At 42.9% G+C, this 26,646-nt stretch overlaps 1 protein-coding gene across 1 annotated transcript in view; it reads right to left on the bottom strand.

Annotated features, from left to right (window-relative positions):
* Positions 1-9,114, bottom strand: part of LOC142245346 (uromodulin-like) — a 96,121-nt gene extending 87,007 nt beyond the window's left edge. The window contains exons 1-3 of the mRNA XM_075317986.1: positions 9,085-9,114; positions 8,893-8,964; positions 8,420-8,464 (exon numbers count right to left, since the gene is read on the bottom strand). Of these exons, the coding sequence (XP_075174101.1) occupies positions 8,420-8,464; positions 8,893-8,950 (103 nt within the window). The 5' untranslated portion in view covers positions 8,951-8,964; positions 9,085-9,114. The remainder of the gene's footprint in view (positions 1-8,419; positions 8,465-8,892; positions 8,965-9,084) is intronic.
* Between the last annotated feature and the right edge of the window lie 17,532 nt (positions 9,115-26,646).

Below are 26,646 nucleotides of genomic sequence, written 5' to 3'. Positions count from 1 at the left end.
GCCATGACTTGTTCATCTTGGTTCTTTTAGAGACACAGCGAGGGGACTCCAACCACAGTCTCCCTCGTTGCCACTAACTGGGCCACACACACCCCACTTGACTGGCATCGGTTGAGCCCCCTTTTGAAAAAGAAAAAGATGCTTTGCATGAAGCACTCTCAAAAATACGCGTGCCTTTCCCGTCCCCTGGCTGACCCAGGGGAAGAAAAGTCCTCTGAGAGCCATGACTTGTTCATCTTGGTTCTTTTAGAGACACAGCGAGGGGACTCCAACCACAGTCTCCCTCGTTGCCACTAACTGGGCCACACACACCCCACTTGACTGGCATCGGTTGAGCCCCCTTTTGAAAAAGAAAAAGATGCTTTGCATGAAGCACTCTCAAAAATACGCGTGCCTTTCCCGTCCCCTGGCTGACCCAGGGGAAGAAAAGTCCTCTGAGAGCCATGACTTGTTCATCTTGGTTCTTTTAGAGACACAGCGAGGGGACTCCAACCACAGTCTCCCTCGTTGCCACTAACTGGGCCACACACACCCCACTTGACTGGCATCGGTTGAGCCCCCCTTTTGACAAAGAAAAAGATGCTTTGCATGAAGCACTCTCAAAAATACGCGTGCCTTTCCCGTCCCCTGGCTGACCCAGGGGAAGAAAAGTCCTCTGAGAGCCATGACTTGTTCATCTTGGTTCTTTTAGAGACACAGCGAGGGGACTCCAACCACAGTCTCCCTCGTTGCCACTAACTGGGCCACACACACCCCACTTGACTGGCATCGGTTGAGCCCCCTTTTGAAAAAGAAAAAGATGCTTTGCATGAAGCACTCTCAAAAATACGCGTGCCTTTCCCGTCCCCTGGCTGACCCAGGGGAAGAAAAGTCCTCTGAGAGCCATGACTTGTTCATCTTGGTTCTTTTAGAGACACAGCGAGGGGACTCCAACCACAGTCTCCCTCGTTGCCACTAACTGGGCCACACACACCCCACTTGACTGGCATCGGTTGAGCCCCCTTTTGAAAAAGAAAAAGATGCTTTGCATGAAGCACTCTCAAAAATACGCGTGCCTTTCCCGTCCCCTGGCTGACCCAGGGGAAGAAAAGTCCTCTGAGAGCCATGACTTGTTCATCTTGGTTCTTTTAGAGACACAGCGAGGGGACTCCAACCACAGTCTCCCTCGTTGCCACTAACTGGGCCACACACACCCCACTTGACTGGCATCGGTTGAGCCCCCTTTTGAAAAAGAAAAAGATGCTTTGCATGAAGCACTCTCAAAAATACGCGTGCCTTTCGCCTCCCCTGGCTGACCCAGGGGAAGAAAAGTCCTCTGAGAGCCAGGTCCACATTGTCAGTGGACAGACACGTGTGCTTATCTGCCAGCAGACCCCCAGCAGCACTGAAGACAGGTTCCGAGAGAACGCTGGCTGCAGGACACGACAAGATCCTCAAGGCGTACGTGGCGAGCTCAGGCAATTTATCCAGATTGGAAGCCTAAAATGAGCAGGGCTCAAGTTGCACAATAATGGAATCGATGTTTCTTTGCATATACTCATATATCTGTGTGTCTCCCTCTTTTTCCTTGTCCAGCTGTTTTGTTTTCACATGAGTATATGTCCTTGTCACTTTCCCATGTGTTTGTGTTATGTTGTGAGTTGTTTGTCACCTTTTGGACACCTTTCAGGGTGTTTTCTAGGTGTTTTACTGTGTTTGTGATTGCCTGCCATTGTTTCCTATGGGCTCGAGTTCGGTTCGTCGAACGTTCGACGAGCCGAACTCGAGCCAGACCCCCCGTTCGGCGAACCGCCTCGAGCCGAACCGGGACCGGTTCGCTCATCTCTAGTAGAGACCAGCTGTGGGAGGTATTCAGCAGCCTAGCTCACAGAAGAGTAGCACACTGCTCTAAAAAGCATTAACCCCTGCACGGCTGAGAGCAGTGAAACAACTCAGACAACGCCCAGCCGAGCTGAGCACTGAGAGATCAGGTTGCCTGTCGGACTCTGCAATGTGAACAAAGTCCGACGCCGTAGTAGTAATATGTGTGTGCGAATCCGACAGTGCAGCACAAAAGCGAAACAAAATGAAATGTCGGAATTGCTGATTTTTGGTTGCAACACCTTTGTAAAAAATGCAATAAAAAATTATGAATTATTATTGTTACATGTACTGCAAAATGGTGTAAATAGTTTATCCTGCAAAAAGCAAGCAGTAGGAAATAAGCAATACACAAAGGGGCACTTTGCACACTGCTACATCGCAGGCCGATGCTGCGATGCCGAGCGTGATAGTCCCCGCCCCCGTCGCAGCTGCGATATCCTTGTGATAACTGCCGTAGCGAACATTATCGCTACGGCAGCTTCACATGGACTCACCCGTCCTGCGACCGTCGCTCTGGCCGGCGACCCGCCTCCTTATTAAGGGGGCGGGTCGTATGGCGTCACTGCGACGTCACACGGCAGGCGGCCAATAGGAGCAGAGGGGCAGAGATGAGCGTGATGTAAACATCCCGCCCACCTCCTTCCTTTCGCATATCCTACGGAAGCCGCAGTGACGCCGGTAGGAGATGTTCCTCGCTCCTGCGGCTTCACACACAGCGATGTGTGTTGCTGCAGGAGCGAGGAACAACATTGGACCGTCGCGTCAGCGTAATCATGGATTACGCCGACGCTGCACCCATGATACGATTACGACGCTTTTGCGCTCGTTAATCGTATCATTGAGCCTTTACACACTACGATGTCGCATGCGATGCCGGAAGTACGTCATTTTCAATTTGACCCCACCGACATCGCACATGCGATGTCGTAGTGTGCAAAGCCCGCCTAAGTTTGGTATCACCATAATTGTCATTTATTACCACAAAATGAATGCCATAAAAACAAAAAAAACAATTGCAGAGTTGAAGTTTTATTGTCACACATTAACACATTTGGAATTTTTTTGTGTTATTAAAAACTACAAGACATCTTACCCCCAAAAAATCAATCTTAATTTGACCACATAGATGAAAAGATAAGAAAAAGCTTAGGCTTGGGGAATCCTCTTATCAACTGTGTTTGGTGGTTTCTTGACACCTAATTCTTAGTTACTACCCCCCAAGCCAAAATAGTCCATCTGGGTAAGATCTGGTGATCTGGTGACTGTTGTGGCTAGTCAACCAGGCCTTGTATGCCTATCCACTTCTAAGGCTGGACTCACATGAGCATATGGCATCCGATGCCAGAGCATCGGATACGATATGCTAATGTCCCCCGGCTCAGGCTCTGCTGCGAGCGTGAGCCGAGTGTCATGCGACTGTAACCCGATCTTGCGATCGGGTCACAGCTGTGAAGCTGAGTGCGGGCGCTGCAGAGGAGAGGGAGGGGTTAATCCTCCCATCTCCTCCACTGTCAGCCTGTGCGTATATCGCACTGCACTGGGATAACATCCGAGTGCAGTCCGATGTGTCTCTCGCATCCATTCACTTGAATGGGTGCGAGAGATACGGCGGTAGCAGAAAAACACAGCATGCTGCCGCTTTTCTCGCATCCAGAATCTGGATGCGAGAAAAGCTGACCAACAGCTCGCACTCATAGAATAACATTGGTCCGAGTGTAATGCGAGAATTTCTTGCATTGCTCTCGTCCGTATTTGTCGCTCATGTGAGCGCACCCTAACAATAACAAATAATATGATCAGACACTCTATGCCTACATAAACACCCCCTGTACAGAAAGTTTAAATCACCATTTTTTATGCCAATTTTAAAATAGAGAAATAATAACAAACAACAAATTGGCATCCAGTGTCCATACAAGTCCCATCTATGCAAATCTAAAATAATTAAAAACATACGTTGAACGCCAACAGAAAAATCAAAACATCAGATTTGCATTTTTTTATTGGCTGCATTTACTCCCCCACATCCAAAATGCAATTAAAAATTGATCAGTATTTCATGTGTACCTCAAAATTGTATCAATAAAATGTCAACTTAGCAGGCAAAAAACAAACCCTCACAGAGTTGCATCAATAAAAAAAAATAAATTATAGGTTTCAGAAAACTGCAATTTTTTTTACAAATTTCAGATAAATTTATAGTATTAAAATCTAAAAAAAAGACTATACAAATTTAGTATCTCCATAATCATACTGACTTGTAGAATGATGATGCCAGATACTGTAGTTTTACTGCACTAGGAATACTATAAATGCAAAAAAACAGAAAAACAATGGCGAAATTGTACTGTTTCCCCCATTTTTAGTGCAAGACACAGTAAAATGAATTATGTAGTTCAAAACTACAACTCGGCCTGCAAATAACAAGCCATCAAAAGGATATATTAATGAAAAAACTAAAAAATATATATGGTTCCTTGAAAGGGGTGAGTGAAAACAAAACCAAAGAAATGAAAAATGAGCTGTTTCCCAAGTAATTAAAGAGCTTGAAAAGGGTTGAAGAAAGTCCTAGAAGTCCAAAGAGTGTGATACACGTCATTTCAATTAAATTGAAGCCTTTAGATTACTTCCGAATTTGGTGACTATAGAAAAATAAGTAAATTAAGAAAACAAATGTCTGCTTATAGTTATATAAGTTAGTGATGGGCAAGCACTACCATGCTCTAGTGCTTGGTACTCATAACAAGCAGTTGGAAGCTCGGATGGGCACGATTCGAGTACCTGAGTATAAGTCTGGAGTCACACTAGTGTGATGCCCCAGGGCTGTTGGGTACTCGGTCCCGGGCTGTGGTGCGCAGTGGGGTCAGTCGTGGTCGCGGCCCGGTACCGTGGCCCTTGGGGTGCCGTCCCTCAGAAAAGAAAGGGGGGGAATAAAAATAATAAAAAAGTTCTCGACTACGCCACTTGCGGTGTGCGGCCAGGTTATGTGGGGCTGTCGCTGCAGATTCCTGCTGTGGCTGAGGGAGTGATGCAGCCTAGATGGTTAGAGCCCTCCTGAAGCAGGGACAGGTCCCAGCAGTGAATGATGGGGTTAGTAGTCGAGAAAAGTCTGTGTGAGTGCACGCTGTCAAGGAAACAGTCCACACCAGTATTGCAGTTTTAACTTGCCTTGTTTACTTTGGTACTTGAACCACGGGTGCCGGTTCCAGGTATACCCGCTCCCCTTATTCTCCATGCCAGCTGGACCTGGGATGGCTGTCCACCGTGCACACTCATTGTAGTTGGACTCCCGTGGCCTGTTGCTACTTCGGAGTCCCTCCTCTTCAGTCTGGGCCCAAATGCAGGCAGCCTGGACTATTTAAGGGGTTCAGTACCGGTCCTCTCTTTGCTGCTTGTGCTTCAGGCTTTTTAGGTTGGCGATTGACCCTGGACATTTTCTCGCCCGGCAGAGTTAACAGCTGACCATAAAGTGTCCCACTGTCCTAGGGTCTTCTCCCTGCCTTGTGCTGAGTCCTGTGAGCCTTGGTTCTGGACTTCCACAGGCCTCCCATGGTTCCTGGAGTCTGATGCTTCCACTGGTAACCTACAGTGCCTGGAGTGCTGGTTCCATACTCCAGAGTTCTCCCTCATTTTACACCTCTCCATTGTTTTTTCAGTTCTGTTTTCGTACTTCACTTCTCTCCTCCTTTCCTCTCTTCACTCCTCTCTCCTTCACTTCCTCACTAGACTGACTCCTTCCCTAAACTAACTACTACTTCCTCCCGCCAACTTCCCAACTGACCACTTGCCCCTCTCCCTCGCTGGGTCTCTCCCTACAGGCTGGGTGGCAACATCCAATCAGTGCCCTCCCCTTTTACCTGTTACTAGGCAGTCTCCCAGGTTGGTTTTGGGGTTGTGTATGTGACCTGAAGGTGCTGGTGTACTGACTGGCACAGATATTCAGGGGTTTGGGTTTCCACGGGTTACATTTGTGGCACCTGGTACCGCAGGGGTGCTACACTAGCATTTGTCATGTGATGCAAGAGCATCTGATGCGATATGCTAATGATCCTCGGCTCCTGCTCCCTTGAGGACAGTGTCATGCGACTGTGATCTGATCTTGCAAAAGGAACACAGATGCGGAGGAAAGGGCAAGAGCAATCTCTCCATCTCCTCCATTGGCAACCAATACATATATTGCACTGCACTCGGATGTCAGTCTCCGAGTGCAGTCTGATGTTTCACTAGCATCCATAGACTTGTATGAGTGCAAGTGACGAGAGACTAGCAGACAATCGCAGCTTGCTGCGATTTTTCCTTCGTTTGATTAGGGCTGAGGAAAAACTTGCACATCTGAGCTGCAGCATCGTCTTACATGGACACGAGTGCAAGGTGAGTCATACACCAGTGTGACTCTAGCCTAAAGGGTGCTTTACACGCTGCGACATCGCTAGCGATGTGACACGATCTGGCGTGTCACATCGCTAACGAGATCGCTAGCGATGTCGCAGCGTGTAAAGCACCCCTAATTGAAGTCAATGGGATTTTTCTATAAGATCTCTCGGAAAAATACTTGAGTACCCCATTGACTTCCATTATACTTGGGTACTCGAGTTGTGCCCATCCGAGCATGCAACTGCTCATTACTAGTACTTTTAAGGGTAGTGTCTTCTTGCCCGGACTCTTTAATGTCAATTTCTTCTCCAGAAGATTGAGTCCTTGTTTACCAATGAATATGACACTTGTAAAGATGCTGTCACTCCACCTAATATTTGCAAAAGTAGATTGAATGTAAATAGAAGGATTAATTTGAAGAACTAAAAGTCATAGTTGCCAACCAGCCACAAAGTCCTAATGATTATTTATGATTTTCCAATATGTCTGTAAAAAATGTTTCCTGTATATGAATTTTTTCATAAGCTAGAAAAAAGTAATAAATCAAGTTTGTAACCCTGAGTTCACGCTATTATAACCCCTCAATGACCGCGGGCAGTAATATTATGTCCCTGCGGTCATAGTGTTAATCCCCACCTGCTGCTGTGGGCTGCAGGCGGGGATCCGCCACATGTCAGCTGATTTGTACAGCTGACATGTGTGACTCGCATGTATGAGTAGAATCGCTATCCACCCGTACCTGTTAACTCTTTAAATGGCCTTGTCAAGATGTAATAGCGCCATTTTAACTGCAATCACGGTAATCTAATACTCACAGGCCTCCACCGGAAGTCACATGATGTAATCACATGGATCCGGTGGTTGTCATGGTAGCACAGGGTCATGTGATGACTCCTGTAGCTCACATGACTCAGCTCCTGTAAGAAAAAGCCGAGTACTGCTTGTTACAGGAGATGATCATTTCTCCCGGTCTGAGTGGTACTGCTCTGATCGGGAGAAATGAATGAGCGATCAGACTGCTGATCCTTATAGTCCCCTAGGGGAACTTGTAAAATAAAAAAAAAATAAAAAAAAGTTTTGAAAAATTTAAAAAAATAAATAAATAAAAGTTCAAATCACCCCCTATTTGCCCCATTGAAAATTAAAGGATTAAAAAATAAAACATAAACACATATTTGGTATTGCCGCATTCAGAAATGCCCAATTTATCAAAATATAAAATCGATTAATCTGATCGGTAAATGGCGTAGCAGCAAAAAAATTCCAAACGGCAAAATTATGTTTTTTAGTTGCAACAGATTTTGCGCAAAATACAATAACAGGCGATCAAAATGTAGCATCTACGCAAAAATTGTATCATTAAAAATGTCAGCTTGAGATGCAAAAAATAAGCTTTTACTGAGCCATAAATCCAAAAAATTAGAACGCTACAGGTCGCGGAAAATGGCGCATAATGTACCCCACTTTTTTTGGACACACTTGTTAAAAACCCTTTGATAAAAGTAAATCTATTCATGTTCGGTGTCAAGAACTCGCACTGACCTCAGGCATCACACTCACACATCAGTTTTATTATATAGTGAACACAGTGAATAAAATATATCAAAAACAATTGTGCAATCACACTTCTTTTGCTATTTTTCCGCATTTGGAATTTTTTTGTCGTTTTCCAGTACACTATATGGTAAAACTTATGGTTTCACTTAAATTTCGTTCTGCAAAAAACGAGTCCTCACATGACCATATTGACTGAAAAATAAAAAAGTTACGACTCTCGGAAGAAGGAAGGCGATAAAATGGAAAGCGCAAAATCGGCCAGTCATGAAGGGGATAAGCAACATTTACTTAATACACTGAGATCCATCACATGGACAGTCTATTGAATTGAATTGGAACCCTATAACTCTTTATAACACCTTAGGAAAATTGAAAATTTGCTGTTATGTTTTCCCACAAAACATAACAGGTCAAAGATGGCGGTCCCAACAGCATCAGGAAAGGCATCTAACAAAAAAGGGTTCTGCTTTTATATCAGCAAATAGTCTTCTACATTCTGTTTATTATCTATCTTTTCCAAACAAAGTAGGGATATCAATTACTCAAATATATGGCACATCTCTATATATATTACTTGGTTTTCAGAATGCAAAAAACATTACATTTACAGTTGAATTTGTCTTACCTATCTGCGTGGCACAGCTCCTCTCAATACCAGCAGTGATAGAAACTGTAAGGGCGTTAATAAAAAAGTGAATGCCACAATTTTTTTTGTGAAACGCATTAGTATTAAAATATAAAATGACAGCCATCTATTAGTGAAGGTAAAATAAAGAAAATACATATATCACTGCACATAAATTATAGTCTCAAATTTGTATTCACTTTTTTTGTATTTAGGTATTTTTATTTGTTCAGTTTGACACAAAGAGAAAAATGCACAAATAAAATAGAATTTTATTTTACAAAATTAAAAATATAACTATGGAAATCTTAAGAGATTATATAATGCTGTACAATAGTACCAGACTTGAATTATAAAATTCTACTTTTGTGTTAGTTTAGATATTTTTTTTAAGTTAGATAACTTTTGTATAATGTAACAACTTTACAAAATAACCACTTAATAATAGTTAATAAAAATCATATTTTACTTACCTGAACTTAAATGGAATACACAGCAGAGGAAAAATGTAAGTCGCAGACATATCGGCATTTCTATTTTTTGACCTACACAAAAAAAATATAAAAACATTTGTGCAAAAAAGTACAGTAACCAACTAAGTTAGAAAATGTATTGTTCAAATCAGCACTGAAGATTTTCATTAACTATATTAAGGACTTACTTACAATGTCTCAATCATTCAAGGTGGCTGTAAATTCCGGTTTTGATTAAGTGTGTGGTATTAATTTCAATATATAGTAGAGGATCTTTATTACCTTGATATAAATCAAGGTCATATACCAAAATTGGCATATGACGAATGACGCTTTTGTGACTATTAAGTTTTTCTTACTGTATTTTTTTATTGTACTGATCATAAAAAATGTGCAAGGTTTGAAAATTACCTGGTGTTAAGACGTAATCCAGTAAATAGTTATAACATTTCCTCACAATAAAAGAAGATGCATTCTATGATATGATGTTAGTGATTCATTTTTTGGAAGCTGTAGCAAGTGGATGCATATTTCCACAAAACTCCATTTCTCAAATGTGGAGAAAAAAAACCCCCACTGGTTGTGTAATTTTAGCTAGTATTTATTTACTCGGGAGTAATAATAGCAGCTGTAGGCATACATTGGTGTTTGATCCTTCAAAATTTCTAAAATATTTCTGCATAAAACTAACATAAAACTACATCAGATTTTCACACAAAATTGAAGTTTCAGCCCTAAATCTGCATCTCTTGTAAAAAAAAACAAAACACAGTTTTCTGCCAGGAGATGCAGGTCTGTGAACTCAGTGAGAGTTCATTGAGGTTGGTGACAGGTGGAGTACCGTGGCCGCAACTCACCTGAGTGACGTCACCGCTGATCACCAGGGCTCAGTCTCTGCCTGAAGTTAGAGTAGGAGGTCATGCTCTATGGTCACTCGCTGTGCCTTTAGTTGTAGTAGAGCTGGAATCGTCATGGGACCTCGTGTGGATTACGTCAGACCTGGGTCTTTTGAGGGCAAATAAAGTGTTGAAAGAGGGTGTTTTTGGCATTTTATTTAAAATTAAGAATTTTTTGGGTTTTTGTTCTTCTTTTCACTTACAGATTAGTAATCCCCCATTGCCTCCTAATCTAGAGCTTAGGGGCAGTTGCCACCGCACCAGTGGAATCGAGAAGAGTCGGTAAAGTGTTGGGAATATCACATCTAATGGATGCAGCAATCCTGGGTGGCTGCAGGCAGCATTTTTATTTTTGGGGGCCCAATAAGCATGGGTCCCTCAGCTTGAGAATACCAGCCCCAGCTGTTGGACTTTATCTTGGCTGGGTGTCAAAATTGGGGGACACTGCATGCCATTTTTTTCAATTATTATTTAAATATTCTTTTTAAAAATCCACAAGCGGTTCCTCCTATTTTGATATACAGCCAAGATAAATGCATGGCTTGGGGCTGCAGCCTGTAGCCGTGTGTGTTATCTGTGCTTATATCAATAGATGGGGAACCCTATGCCAATTTTATTTATTTTATACCACGATATAGACTCGTAGACAGGGTCTGTGATTCCAACCAATCACAGACGCTGTCTGGGGTGAGGTCTGACTGCAGCCAATCAGCTGCCGGTGGGCAGGGAAAGCTGTTAAAATGGATGAGGGATAATCAGCAGCCCCAGAAGTACAGACGCGGGGAGACTTGGTAAGTACGAGTATTTCCTGCTTTATTTTCCTTCTTTTACAGCTGCTCTCTACCATTTTACAACGCATAAGTTTGGCCCACCATTGATTTCAACGGGCTCTGTATGTTCGGCGAACTGTTCTTCGAACTTTTTGGTGGACACTGGGAGGCTTGGTAAAGATCAGTGAATCGAACTTTAGAAGGTTCACTCATCTCTGTTCAAGACTATTATTACCTTTCTCCAGGAATAATCGACTAGAAAAGTTTTGTTTCAAAAGGCGTATAATAGAGATAACCTTGGGATCCTTCGTGACTTTGCTGACTAAGTATCTAAAGCCCATGCTTACATTAGCTAATGTTAATGTTCACGAATCCACTTTTAGTAGGAGACTGAACAACATGGGTGTGCATGGCAAGTTTACAAGGAGAAAGCCACACCTCTCCAAAATAAACATTGCTGTCCATCTGCGATTGAGACCAAAATAGAGCCTTTTGGATTAAATGAGAATTACGTAGAAAAAGAAAAACACTACAATACAGCATAACTCTCTCATAGCATCTCTGAATCATGGTAACAGTACTATCTCCATTTATAGTAGGCCTTTTGTGCTGCATTTGGGTCACTATTGCCATTTTTAATGGAACAATGAATTTTAAATTTTAGCAGCAAACTCAAAAGTAAAATGTCAGGACATCCATTCATGAGCTTCAAGAGAGCGTTGATCATGCAGCAAGATCCAAAACACACACACATCTTATTCTAGTGATGGATGGACCCAGACTGGAAAAGTCCAGTTCACAGCGGATTCAAAAGTACACAAGCGCCGACCCTGGGCACAGAGTTACCAGGGAACTCCGGGTTATGATCCGGATCCAAAAACTTAGGTAATTAAGAAAAATAAAGAAAAAAGGGGGAAAGCAGGCGCATTATACTTATCGAGTCTCTCAGATGGCTGTACACTGCTTGGGGCCGCTCACAATACTTTCAGGGCCTCTTATTAACTTCATGCATAGGCACACCTTTCCCTGCACACCAGCAGTCCCCACGTATCTGACTGGTTGCAGTAAATAAATAAAAAATTGGCATAGGGTTTCCCCATATTATGATATCCAGCAAAGAAAAATCATATGGCTACAGGCTGCAGCCCCAGCCATGTGCTTACCTTGGCTGTGTATAAGAGGGACCACATGCGGCTTTTTTAAATTATTTAAATAAATAATTTTAAAAAATGGTCTGTGATCTCCCTAATTTTATACCCAGCCATGATAACACCAAAAGCTGGAAGCTGGTATTCTCAGGCTGGTGAGACCCATGCTTATTGGGCCCCCCAGCCTAAAAGTAGCAGACTGCAGCAACCCAGGATTGTCCCATGTATTAGATGCGACAATCCCAGAACTTTACCCAGCTCATCCTGATTGCCCTGGTGCAGTGGCAATGTGGGTAATATGGAGTCAATGTCAGTTCAAATCTGCCTCTAAGCTCTAGATTAGTAATGGGGAGGGTCTATGAGACCCCTCATTAATAATCTGTAAGTATAAAGAAATAAACACAAGCACCCAAAAAATCCTTTATTTGAAATAAAATGCAAAAAATCCCTCTATTATTAACCCCAAAACACTCAGGCCCGATGTAATCCAAAAAAGAACCCACAATGATTCCAGCTCTGCTACATTACTGATGTCATATAAAACATAAACCCAAGAAAAAAGGATCCAGTGTCTCAAGGAGAATGGAGTAGTGTTAAAAAAATGAAAACTTAAATAAGTCCATTAAAAATATCCAAAAATCAACACACGGGAGGCACATAGGAACAGGACAGGGGTTTTTTCCTACGTGTTTCAATCTATAAGGTCTTATTCATGGAATGCACAAATGTCTCTATAGAGAGGTTATTTAAATGCCGTGCACCACACGTCATGAAACAGGTTGAACTAATTAATCAAGTAAAAAAACCACACCCATCAAAATGGTGTGCGAACAACATTAAATTTGATGTATGAGACAGAGACAAAAATGCATATTAAAAACCGCACAAACAATGCATAGTGAACATATAAGTAAAATAGAATAATTATTTACAATAATTGATCAAAAAAACAATATTATTTAGTATAAAAGGTAATTTTTACAAATATATTGTATACATATGATAAACTCCTATTGGAACGCAGAAAGCACACCTCAAATATTCAAAAATGAAAATAGGAGATATATTAGTGTAGATAACATCATAGAACATGACCCCCCGCTGTGAGCTTTAGGCCCCCTTCACACGCACGTTCCTCCGGTACGTGTTTGGCAGTTTTCACACGTACCGGAGAAACGTACACACGTAGACCTAGGTATTCCTATGGTTTAGGACACACGTAAGTATTTGCGAATGTAACGTGTGTCCATTCCATACTTACGTGTGTCCGTGTGTTTCTCACGCCGACATGTCTGTTTTCTCTCCGGCATCACGGGTGTCGCACGGAATGCAAACGTGTCACACGTAACACACACAGACCACACGGATGTGTTCCGTGTGACACGCACCGGAGAGAAGACAAGTGTGTGTGAGAAAAAAAACAAAACGTTACTCACCTTCTCCAGCCCTCCTGTCTCTGCCGCTGCTGTCACTTGCTGCCGACCGCCACTCATTATGCTAATTGAATATTCACTTCACTGCGGCCAGAAGCAGCAGCAGCGGGGAGTCTGCAGGGCTGGAGACCGAAGATCAGCACCAAGGACAGCGACGCCAGAGACAGGCGAGTAGAAAGTTCCTGTTCTCTGTGTGTTATCACGGATAACACACGGAGAACACACGTAGCCCATAAACATGAGTCACGGAGGGCAAAATGCACCTCTGACACGTCTGTGAAAAACGTGTGTGATTTTTCACGAACGTGTGAAAGAGGCCTTAGGCAGAGACTGAGCTGAAGCGATGAGCGGTGACATCACTCAGGTTATTTGCAGTTACAGCTGAAGGTTCCAATGGTCCTCCATCTGTGACCGCAGATAACCTGACCTTAGGTAACTTCATAAAACTCAGTGACCTCAGTCAGTGAGTTCACAGATCTGAGGTCACTGAGTTCACAGACCTGAATCTTCTGGCAGAAAACCGTGTTTTTTTTCCAAGAATTGCAGATTTGGTGCTGACATTTTAACACCATATTCCTGCTCCCAATCTACACCTCCTAGCAAAAAAATTGCATCAATACCGCATCATAACGCATGTGGTTTTGATGCGATTTTTACTAGGAGGTATAGATCGGGTGCAGGAATATGGTGTAAAAGTTTTAGCTCCTACTCTGCATCTCTTCACAAAAAAAAATGCGGTTTTCTGCCAAGAGCAGGTCTGTGAATGTGAACTCTTGAGGAACAAAAACCACCTAATCACTTATAAAGCAAGGTAAAAAGCGTAAAAAATAAATAAATAAAGCCAAATCTTTAACTGATATTGATTTGTTCATTGTGAATCTAAAAGATCGTAGTATGGTGCGGCTCATACAGTGAAGGAAATAATTATTTGATCCCTTGCTGATTTTCTAAGTTTGCCCACTGACAAAGACATGAACAGTTTATAATTTTAAGGGTAGGTTAATTTTAATAGTGAGAGATAGAATATCAAAAATGAAATCCAGAAAATCACATTGTATAAATTATATAAATTTATTTGCATTTTGCAGAGAGAAATATGTATTTGATCCCCTACCAACAATTAAGAGTTATGGCTCCTACAGACCTATTAGACGCTCCTAATCAACTCATTACCTGCATTACAGACAACTGTCTTAAATTATCACCTTAATAAAAGACTCCTGTCCACAGACTCAAGTAATCAGTCAGACTCTAACCTGTACAACAGGGGCAAGAGCTTTTTAAGGATGTCAGGGACAAGATCATAGACCTGCTCAAGGCTGGAATGGGCTATAAAACCATATTTAAGAAGCTGGGTGAGAAGGAGACAACTGTCAGTGCAATAGTAAGAAAATGGAACAAATACAAAATGAGTGTCAATCGACATCGATCTGGGGCTCCATGCAAAATCTCACCTCGTGCTGTATCCAGGATCATGAGGAAGGTGAAAGATCAGCCTAAACCTACACAAGGGGAACTTGTTGATGATTTCAAGGCAGCTGGGACCACTGTCACCAAGAAAACCATTAGTAACACGTTATGCTTAAAATCCTGCAGTGCCCACAAAGTCCCACTGCTCAAGAAGGCACATGTGCAGGCCCGTCTGAAATCTGCCCATGAACACCTGGATGATTCAGAGAGTGAGTGGGAGAAAGTGCTTTGGTCATATGAGACAACAATTGAGCTCTTTGGCATTAACTCAGCTCTCTGTGTTTGGAGGAAGAGAAATGCTGCCTATGATCCAAAGAACACCGTCCCCACTGTCAAGCATGGAGGTGGAAACATGTTTTGGGGGTGTTTCTCTGCTAAGAGCACAGGACTACTTCACCGCATCAATGGGACAATGAATGGAGGCATGTACCATAAAATCATGAGTGACAACCTCCTTCCCTCCACCAGGACATTAAAAATGGGTCATGGTTGGGTCTTCCAGCACGACAATGACCCAAAATATACAGTCTTGGAAACAAAGCAGTGGTTCAAAAAGAAGCAAATTAAGGTCATGGAGTGGCCTAGCCAGTCTCCAGACCTTAATCTCACAGAAAACTCATGGAGGGAGCTGAATCTCTGAGCTGCCAAGAGACAGACTCAAAATCCTAATGATTTAGAGATTATCTGCAAAGAGGAGTGGAGCAAAATTCCTCCTGACATGTGCGCAAACCTCATCATCAACTACAAAAAACTTCTGACTGCTGTGTTTGCCAACAATGGTTTTGCCACCAAATATTAAGTCTTGTTTGCCAGAGGGATCAAATACTTATTTCTCTCTGCAAAATGCAAATAAATTTATATAATTTATACAATGTGATTTCTGGATTTTATTTTTTATATTCTGTCTCTTAAAATTAACCTACCCTTAAAATTATAGACTGTTCATGTCTTTGTCAGTGGGCAAACGTACAAAATCAGCAAGGGATAAAATATTTATTTCTTTCACTGTATTTATCCTGCACTCTACGCTGAGCATTTACATTGGGGATTTCATGTAAGGGTACGTGCCCCACAATTAGGAATAGCAGCATTTTGGATGCAGAGTGTTTTCACTTCATCCTAAATGCTGCATTGTGCAGTACAAGCACAGTGGATGAGATTTATAGAAATCCAATGCACACTGTGCATCTTTCTCCACAACGTAAACTGACATGGGGCACAGCTTCCCTAGCTGCAGCATGTCAAATTATTCTTGTAAAGACTTGAGTGTTCTCCATTGGGAAAACAGAGTGAAAGTCCACAGCATTACAATCCCTGATCATAGACATGGGCAGCTGCGGAGAAGACATGAGGTGCCCAGGACACAGCATGTGTGGATTGTGGGCCCATTCCCTAAATCTGTGAAAAACATGATTCAGACAAAATTCACAATGTAAAATGAGCTAGAGGGAGTCACTTTGATCTCACGACTGGCTTGTGACCGGCGCTGTCTATCTTTTTACACCTTTTTTTTGGTTGTGCACAAAATTGCGGTCATCAACAGTTTTGTTCACCTTTGAAAAGATGGACACCGCTGAACACAGGCCAAACAGAGTCTGGAGTAACTCTACTACATCAATAGTAAATGGATAAGTCATGACTTTCACCTGACTCATGGATTTCGGACATGTAGATGAAAACCCCGAGGTAAGTGCTCAGCATAGAACACAAGATAAATGTGAACTGATCCAAAATGTTGTGTACCAAAATGATTACCAAAAAGCATTCCACTCAACCCACAAAATAATAAAGCCTAACAGGGATACATTTTTTGCCAGCTGAGTACAAGGAGCAGATTTTTTTCTGGCCAAATTATTATTGTGTCAACATAGTAGAATATGAGAGGACACCTCAAATGTTATTGTCCTAATAAATCTAGGGTCCTGCTTTTTATCTTATTGGTTTTGGTGCTGTGCCAAACGCTAACCAATATCTCTGCCTTAGTAATTACTATTAGGGATGGGCAAACCCGAACTGTAAAGTTCGGTGTCCGTACGGAACACATGGTGTTCGTGCACACAATCATGAACACGAGCTTTCGGGACGTTCGTGTTACAATTCATGTAACCGTTTGGGTCCAGAAGCTGCTAAAAAAGCATGTTATTAAAAAATCATTATGATCATATTTACAGGTCCCGCAATGCATCCTGCAGACTCTGTCTGCCAGCGCTTCTGCTGCCGCGTCCGTCGAATCATTGCTGCTCCCCTCGGTAAACACCTCTGGCTAAAAGGACCTGCCGTGACTGTGATGTCATACCCATGTGACTCATTGGCTACAGACTGGTCACGTGAGTATGACATCATCACAGGTCCTGGTGCGCCGTGATGCGAGTGTCATCGCATCACTGCGCACAATCTCCCGACGGCAGTGGTTCAGCTGCAGGTATTTCCACAGCTGAGGCGATCCTGTCGGGAGAGTGGGGTGATGTGCTGCGAGACGTAAGTGCAATCATCCCGTCACTGTCAGCCTGCTACATAACTCTGTCCAGAGTTGTGTAGCAGACCTGACATGGATCTCTATGCTTCTGACTGTGTATAGACTGTGTCTGTGCACAAGGTGAAGCAGAGTTGACTTTGCTCTTTGCTTCTCACTGTGTATAGACTGTGTCTGTGCACAGTGATGAAGCTGACTTTGCTGTTCCTGTGGATTATGTTATTTTTATAATAAAGGTGGAGTCTCTAAATGTTTTCTGTTTTATTTCTAATAAAAACAATTTCTCTGTGTTGTGTTTTTTTACTGTTTCCTAGAAATTCATGGTGGCCATGTCTATCTTGGCATGACACCATTAATTTCGGGCTTAGTGCCATCTGAGAATACAAAGCTGGTATTAACCCCTTTATTATCCAGCGAGCCACCGCCGCTGGACGAGTCGGGTAAAGCACCTAGAAATGGCGCTACGAAACAATTCGCCATTTCCAGGGGTGGCTGCGGGATGCCACAAATCCCAGCCCTCAGCTGCCTGGCTTTACCTGACTTGCGATCAAAATACAGCGGGAGCCCGCGCATTTTTTTTTTAATTATTTTTTTAAATAAAAAAAAATGTAATGGGCTTCCCTGTATTTTGATTGCCAGCCAAGGTAACGCCAGGCAGATGGGGGTGGCAGCCCGTAGCCATCTGCTTTATCTGCGCTGAGAATCAAAAATACCGCAGAGCGCTACGTCATTTTTTTAATGATTTATTTATTTTTACAGTACTGTGATGTGAGGGAATCAAAATACAGGGAAGCCCATTTTTTTTTAGTTATTTAAATAAATAATTAAAAAAAATGCGTGGGCTCCCGCTGCATTTTTTGTATTGCTAGCTAAGGGTAATCCAAGCAGTTACTGGCTGCTAACCCCAACTGCTTGGTATTACCTTCACTGACAATGGAAAATCCAGTGAAGCATTTTTTTTTTTTAAGTTTTTTTGCCAAAAAACTAAAAAAAATTGATGTGGGCTTCGCCATATTTTTGTATGCTAGCCTGGTACAGCAGGCAGGTACGGGCTGCCCCCAACCCCCATCTGCCTATTTGTACCCGGCTGGGAACTAAAAATATAGGGAAGCCTTTTTTTTAATTATTTCATGAATTTCATGAAATAATTTAAAACAAAAATGACATGTGCTTTGCCCCATTTTTGTGTCCAGCCAGGTCCTAGAATGACGTCATAGCCATGTGACAAGTCTGTAGCCAATGAGATAATACACACATGACTGGTCACATGCTATGATGTCACGGAAGGTCCTAACATCAGTGCTGGTTACCATGAAGGCACAGCAATGATCGGAAGGAGTAGCGGCGGGAGACAGAGTCTGCAGGACGCATCGCGGGACCTGTAAGTATAACGACAATGTTTATTATTAACTGTATTCTTTATTTTACAGCCCCCCGCCCCATCATATAACTGTAAAGTCCAAGTTTGGTGTTCGGACGCAAGTTCGTGTTATATCAGAACCCAAAGGCGAACTTTACAAAACGTTCGGGCGAGTCTCCCGAACACCAAACATCAGGGGGTTCGCCCATCTATAATTACTATCATTCACTGCTTAATTCCAATGGAAAACAAAACATACATCAAAAGGGGGACTCAACATCCAAAAAATTAAACTTTATTTTGAAAAAAAGAATAAATATAACACAGTGACTAAAAACATTCAAAACTCCAAATGTGTCCAAGATAATGAGTAGATGGGAGTAGACCTGTAGAAGTTTAGGTTCGCCAGATTAGGCCGGACTTTAGTTAAAAGTTCATTTTGGGACCCAGGCTTGACCCGAAGTTGCTCCTGGACCCATACCCCATATAAGTCAATGAGACCTGAACAAACGGGCTTGACTCAAGTAACAAGTATAATGGGTAATGGAAGTCAATGATTGGGCAGTTCAGCTTTCAGCTCACACGCAGTCAACCATAAATAGAGCATTTCTGGGGAGTGTGGTTTTTGTTCTTTTGGGGGTTTTTTTAGACACAGTATCCAAAAATGTTGGTTTTACCCAAGTGAGAGCCATGCAGAGACTGCAAACAACTGTCACTTGGCCGAACACCGAGCGTATATGAGCACATTGATGCGCAATCAAGTGGTTAGTATACAATCAGCACCTGAACTCGCACATGGACTTTTGAAAAAAAAATAATATGTTCTGGTTTGAGCCCCCAACACCCAGTGTGTAATACAAATTCCAGATGTCACAGGTCATGTTCACTCATCTCTGATAATGAGCAAGAATAAACCAAGTCAACATCCCAAAATAATGAATGCAGATTTGTAGTTGGAACACACACACACAAAAAAAGAAATTAAAATATAATACTCCCAACAATAATATAATACAATTTAAAAATAAATATTTGAACAATGGGTGTGTAATAAATATGATGATGAAAGAATAAGAAAAAAAACGAAACACTAAAGGTGTACAGCAGCATCAGCAAAATAGGTCAAAATAGAAAAAACATGCATGGTGGAGAAATAGAGTAAAAACACTGTAGATAATAGTGACAACAGTCCATAGGTGGAAAATGAATTAAAAAAAAATAGCTAACCATATCGGAGACATGGAGGAGGAGGACAGAGAGGGTCCCCTCTGTTCACCTCGTCCTTGTTTCCAGATAATGAGAATCACATGAACATCAAAAGTAACGAACACGTTACTAACAGGGCTCAAACAAAGAAATTATGCAGGTGTTGTAGAAAGCATAACAAATACTATCGGAAAATACAAATTTTATTCCATGTAATACCGCAAGTAAAGTATTAAAACTACAATGTTATAAATTTATCATCCATAATTCTAATAGTTCTTCATTTAGGGGTTTTGTTTAAAGTAATGGGGTTTGTACCGACTGCTCATTTTGATTTATACCTTACTAGATGTCAACAAGTTTGTTAAAACTTTTACAGCTATTCAGCATTTTTTAAAAGATACTTAATATGATGGACAAATAAATTCATGTGAAAACTCTATGACGAAGACTGAGACCTTATCTTTATGGAACAAGTATCTTTGAATTGTTCATATAACCAGACGTTATTCTAAAAGCTGATACAGAAGCTATTGCGACATTTTACATCAGTAATCTGAAGTTTTACAACATCCACGCTAGGGTTCAACCTACGCAAGATTACATCAATAAAGAAAAAAAGAATCCTGTACATGAAAAGAAAATCTGACACCTCAATAAAGGAAAGCATTGCGTGAACAGAGAGAAAATCAATACATAATATAATTAAAAAAAAAACAACAAAGAAGGTTTGACGTGGTCCAAGCCAAAGACGTTTACAAATCTAGCTTAATCCATATTCAGTCTGATGACAATACATGCAAAATATTAAAAATAAAATTATTTTTTGAAGATTGAATACTCTAAAATACCCCAAAAATGTATGTTTTTCCTAGAGATCATAAAGAGGGGTTTCACCTGTCTCTGTCATATAGTTTTGCTCTGGTACTGTTTTGGACAATTAAACACTGGACAACAGAAAAAAAAATCATCAGCAAAGGTAATATGTCTGTTTTATGGCATTTGATGTGCTAATACCAAAAATATGCTTAGTTTTGCTCTAACACATAAAATTTCTGATAGAAGCAGTTTTGTTATTACAATATTTCTGCATTTTCAGTGTATGCTGGGCCCCTCATGTGATATGCTCAAGTTGTTCAAATGGTCTTCGTGACTGGTTCAATATGAGGAAAGTGGCTGTGCCATTTGCTGTTCCCATGATTTAGAGAGAACCCAAAAATCATAGTGATGACTGCTACTTATGTTTTGTGGGACTGAATGGCTTTTCTACAAAGAACAAACATAAGATTAATTACCCTGAACTTGAATCTGCACTTAGGCCAGATCCACATGATGGTACCTTGCCGGATCCTGTGCCACCATTGTCTAGATTGGATAAAAATGAAGTAGAATTTGAAGACTATGAAGCTGAAGCTACTAGCCCAGACATGGAGACCTCAAGTCAAAATGAGTATGTACCTGATGGAGCAGCCAGTATGCTTTACTCAACATGAATTAAATGATGTTATCAGAGACCTTTCATTGTCACAAGGAAAAGCTAAACTTCTTGCATCTAGGTTGAAACAGAAGAATCTTTTTCATGATGATGTCAAAGTGTGTTATTACCAAAACAGAAGTAACACTTTAACAAATTTTTCACAGTTGATGGACCATTGATGTACTGTAACAATGTGAATGGCCTCTTTGAAGAACTGAATCAAGAGAATTTTGTTGCAGATTGGCGATTGTTTATTGACTCATTCCAGAGAAGTTTGAAAGCAATGTTGCTTCGCAATGGAAATATGAAACTATCAATCCCTATCGCTCACTCATGTCATCTAAAGAAAAGTTATGAAAATCTGGCAGGTTTTTTTTCTTAAAATCAGCATCAGAAGAACAAATTCTTCAGATCCTAAGAAATTGTTCTGTCAGTATGGCATTGATCACTGATGAAGGGTGGGATGATGATGCATAAAGTAACAGATTGGTTACAGATGTTTTACAATAAATGTCCATTTGTAGAACATTGTTGTTGTCACTAAAGTTGAGCGATGTTCGGCTCGAACCGTTCGGCCAATTTCAAATTCGAGTGATTTTGAGAGGTGATCGAGTCGTTCGACGAACTCGAACGATTTGCTTCAAGTTCGGCAGTTCGAGTTACCGTTCGATAACGGTTCGATCACCAAAAGCGTGGCTTTTCACAGTACGGCTATGTGCGCACGTTGCGTATCTGCATGCATCCTGCATCCCCCGCACAATCCCTCTCTCGGATCACGACATGTCAATTGTTTTTGCCATTTGGGTTTTGCACTGCAAAGCTGAGTTTTTGACCAAGGTTCTGCAACAAAAAGGCTGCAGTTTGAACTGCATAGTGCGGACAAGAAACCCAAATTCCCATAGACTTTGCTTGAAAAGCAGAACACAACCATTTTGGCATTAAACGCTGCAGTTGAAAAAGTAGCAAAAAAGCAGGTAAAAAGCAGGTAAAAAACAATGTGCGGACATAGCCTCATTTGGAATAAAAGACAACCCCCCCTCTTTCACCATTTTATTAAAATCCCCAAATACCCCTCCAGGTCCGACGTAATCCACAGAGGTCCCACGACGCTATCAGCTCTGCTACATGAAGCTGAGAGGGAGTGCCATAGAACACGAGCGCTCTGTGTCAGATCCACGCAGCAACTGAAGTGAGCCGCGCTGTCAGCAGGGACGTCACTGAGGTAATGCCTGTGTGTGCGGTGATGATTCGGGTGATAGTGTCTGCGTGTGTCCGGTGATGAGTGCGGTAGTGCCGGTGTTTGCCCTCCCATCCATTCATCCCTTCATTCCTCCCTCCATCCCATTCAGCCCTCCCTCCATCCCTCCCTCCATCTCTCCATCTATTCATCCCTCCCTTCATCCCTCACTCCATCCCTACCTCTATCCCTCCATCCATCCCTCTATCCATCCATCCCTCCATCCATCCCTTCATCCATCCCTCCCTCCCTCCATCCATTCCTCCATCCATCCCTCTATCCATTCATCCATCCATCCCTCCATCCATTCATTCCTCCCCTCATCCCTCCATCCATCCCTCCATCCATCCCTCTATCCATCCATCCCTCCATCCCTCCATTCATCCATCCCTCCATCCCTCCATCCATCCCTCCATTCATCCATCCATCCACCCCTCTATCCCTCCATCTATCCCTCTATCCATCCCTCCATCCATCCATCCCTCCCTTCATCCCTCCATCCATCCCTCTATCCATCCATCCCTCCATTCATCCATCCCTCCATCCCTCCATCCATCCCTCCATTCATCCATCCACACCTCTATCCCTCCATCCATCCCTCTATCCATCCATCCCTCCATCCATCCCTCTATCCATTCATCCATCCCTCCATCCCTCCCTCCATCCCTCCATCCATTCATCCATTCATCCCTCCCCTCATCCATTCCTCCATCCCTCCATCCATCCCTCTATCTATCCATTCTCCCTCCATCCCTCCAATCATCCATCCGTCCATCCATCCATCCATCCCTCCATCCATCCCTCCATCCCTCCATCCATCCATCCCTCCATCCATTCATCCATCCCTCCATCCCTCCATCCATCCCTCCATCAATCCCTCCATCCATCCCTCCATCCATCCATCCCTCCATCCCTCCATCCATCCCTCCATCCATCCCTCCATCCCTCCATCCATCCCTCCATTCATCCATCCACCCCTCTATCCCTCCATCCATCCCTCTATCCATCCATCCCTCCATCCATCCCTCCATCCCTCTATCCATTCATCCATCCCTCCATCCCTCCCTCCATCCCTCCATCCATTCATCCATTCATCCCTCCCCTCATCCATTCCTCCATCCCTCCATCCATCCCTCTATCTATCCATTCTCCCTCCATCCCTCCAATCATCCATCCCTCCATCCATCCATCCATCCATCCCTCCATCCATCCCTCCATCCCTCCATCCATCCATCCCTCCATCCATCCATCCATCCATCCATCCATCCCTCCATCCATCCATCCATCCCTCCATCCATTCATCCATCCCTCCATCCCTCCATCCATCCCTCCATCCATCCCTCCATCCATCCATCCCTCCATCCCTCCATCCCTCCATCCATCCCTCCATCCATCCCTCCATCCATCCCTCCATCCCTCCATCCCTCCATCCACCCTCCATCCATTCATCCATCCCTCCATCCCTCCATCCAGCCCTCCATCCACCCTCCATCCATTCATCCATCCCTCTATCCATCCCTCCATCCATTCAGTCATCCCTCCATCCCTCCATCCCTCCCTCCATCCCCCTATCCCTCCATCCATCCCTTTATCCATCCATCCGTCCATCCATCCATCCCTCCATCCATTCATCCATCCCTTCATCCCTCCTTCCATCCCTCTCTCCATCCATCCATCCCTAAATCCATCCTTGTAGCTGAATAATCTACTTCTGGATTCTTTACTGCAAAAGGTCAAGATTACCAAATCTTCCTCTGTTTTTCATTAGAGGCAGTGGCTCAATGGGTAGAGCTACTGCCTAAGGAGAATTAGTTCACGAGTTTGAGTCCCTGCCATCCCGGTAAAGAATTTAATCTAATTTATTTTTAATTTTAAATTATAATTATCATTTATTGATAATTAGAATTTAATTTTTATTATGCACTAAGGGGAGGAGCCGGACATCAGCTGTGAGCCGCGGGACACACCTCTAAAATCGGAGCAGTTCACGGAATGAGGCAGCATTGCTTTCTCCTTTCTCTCCTCTCTCTCCTCTCTCTCTCTCTCTCTCTCTTCTCTCTCTCTTATTCTCTCTCTTCTCTCTCTCTCTCCTCTCTCTTCTCTCTCTCTTTTCTATCTCTCCTCTCTCTCTTCTCTCTCTCTTTTTTCTCCCTCTCCTCTCTCGTCTCTCTCTCCTCTCTCTTTCTTCACTCTCTTTCTTTTCTCTCTCTCTCATTCTCTCTCTCTCCGTCTCCTCTCTCTCCCCTCTTTCTCTCCTCTGTTTCTCCTCTCTCTCACTCTCTCTCCTCTCTCTCCTCTCTCTTTCTTCTCTCTCTTTCTTCTCATTCTCTCTTCTCTCTCTCTCTCTCTTTTCTCTCTCCTCTCTCTTCTCTCCCTCTCTTTTTCTCTCTCTCTTTTTTTCTCTCTCTCTCTCTTTTTGTCTCTCTCTTTTCTCCCTCTCCTCTCTCAGCTCTCTCTCTCTTCTCTCTCTTCTCTCTATCTCCTCTCTCTCTCTTCTCTCTTTCTCTTCTCTCTTCCTCTTGCTCTCCTCTCTCTTCTCTCTCTTCTCTCTATCTCCTCTCTCTCTCTTCTCTCTTTCTCTTCTCTCTTCCTCTTGCTCTCCTCTCTCTTCTCTCTCTTTTCTCTCTCTCTCCTTTCTCTTTCTTCTCTCTCTTTCTTCTCATTCTCTCTTTTCTCTCTCTCTCTTTTCTCTCTCTCCTCTCTTCTCTCTCTCTTTTTCTCTCTCTCTCTTTTTTTCTCTTTTTTTTCTCTCTCTCTTTTATTCTCTCTCTTCTCTCTCTCTCTTCTCTCTCTTCTCTCTTCCTCTCTCTCTCCTCTCTCTCTCTTTTCTCTTTCTCTCCTTTCTCTCCTCTCTCTCTATCCTATTTCTCCTCTCTCTTTTTTTCTCTCTCTCTCCTTGTAGCTGAATAATCCACTTCTGGATTTTCGACTGCAGAGGTCAAGCTTACCAAATCTTCCTATGCTTTTCATTAGAGGCAGTGGCTCAATGGGTAGAGCTACTGCCTAAGGAGAATTAGTTCACGAGTTTGAGTCGTGGCCATGCCGGTAAGGAATTTAAACTGATTTATGTTTAAATTATAATTCTTATTTATTTATAATTATAATTTAATTTAATTATGCAGGGGAGAGGAGGAGCCGGGCATCAGCTGTGTAAAATCGGAGCAGTTCACGGAATGAGGCTGCATCGCTCTCTCTCTTCTCTCTCTCTTCTCTTTTTCTCTCTCTCACCTCTATCTCTTCTCTCTCTCTCTCTCCCTCTCTCTCTTTTCTCTCTCTTTTCTCTCTCAGACCTGGCGATGATCAGCTGATGCGGTCACCCGACTGAATCAGCTGACACTATAAGTCGAGCGCTAAGGCTGGCTTTTTGCCGCCCGGCCGGCTAAATTATCAGCTGCTGCTGTCGGAAAGGTGTCTGCACAGAAGTGTGTAGTTTTTTGGGTTTTTTGCACTAATGTATCAGCTGATTGTGCATAAGCCGTTTATACAATCAGCTGCTGTGTCATGTGATTCAGGCCCTTGAACCTGACAAATCATCTGATCGCTTTGCCTTCCAGCAAACTGATCAGATGATATTGGATCCGGATTGGATCTCTCTTCGCTCTCCTCTGTTTCTCCTCTCTCTCTATCTCTCTCCTCTCTCTCTTCTCTCTCTTTCTTCTCTCTCTTCTCTCTCTCTCTTCTCCCTCTCTCCTCTCTCTTCTCTCTCTCTTCTCTCTCTCTCTCTTTTCTCTCACTCCTCTTTCTCTCTCTTCTCTCTCTTCTCTCTCTCTCTCGCTCTCCTCTCTCTCTCGCTCTCCTCTCTCTTCTCTCTTCTCTCTCTTCTCTCGCTCTCCTCTCTCTCTCTTGCTCTATCTCCTCTATATCTTCTCTCTTTCCTCTCTCTCTTCTCTATCTCTCTCTCTCCCCCTCTCCTCTCTCCTCTCTCCTCTCTCTCTCTTCTCTATTTCTCCTCTTTCTCCTCTCTCTCTCCTCTCTCTTTCTTCTGTCTCTCTCTTCTCTCTCTTCTCTCTCTTTTTTCCCTCTCCTCTCTCTTCTCTCTCTTCTCTCTCCTCTCTCCTCTTTGTCTTCTCTCTCTTCTCTCTCCCTCTCTCCCTCTCCCCTCTTTCTCTCTCTTCTCTCTTATCTCTCTCTTTCTCTCTCTCCCTCTCCCCTCTCTCCTCTCTCTTCTCTCTCTCCCTCTCTTCCCTCTCTCTCTTTTCTCTCTTTTCTCTCTCTTTTCTCTCTCTTTTTCTCCCTCTCCTCTCTCTCTTCTCTCTTCTCCCTCTTCTCTCTCTTCTCTCTCTC

The sequence above is a fragment of the Anomaloglossus baeobatrachus genome, chromosome 7 (genome assembly GCF_048569485.1).
Source record: "Anomaloglossus baeobatrachus isolate aAnoBae1 chromosome 7, aAnoBae1.hap1, whole genome shotgun sequence".
In the NCBI taxonomy this organism is placed as follows: Eukaryota; Metazoa; Chordata; class Amphibia; order Anura; family Aromobatidae; genus Anomaloglossus; species Anomaloglossus baeobatrachus.
The sequence above is the reverse complement of the archived record's forward strand: the minus strand, read 5'-3'. Positions and strand labels throughout refer to the sequence as shown.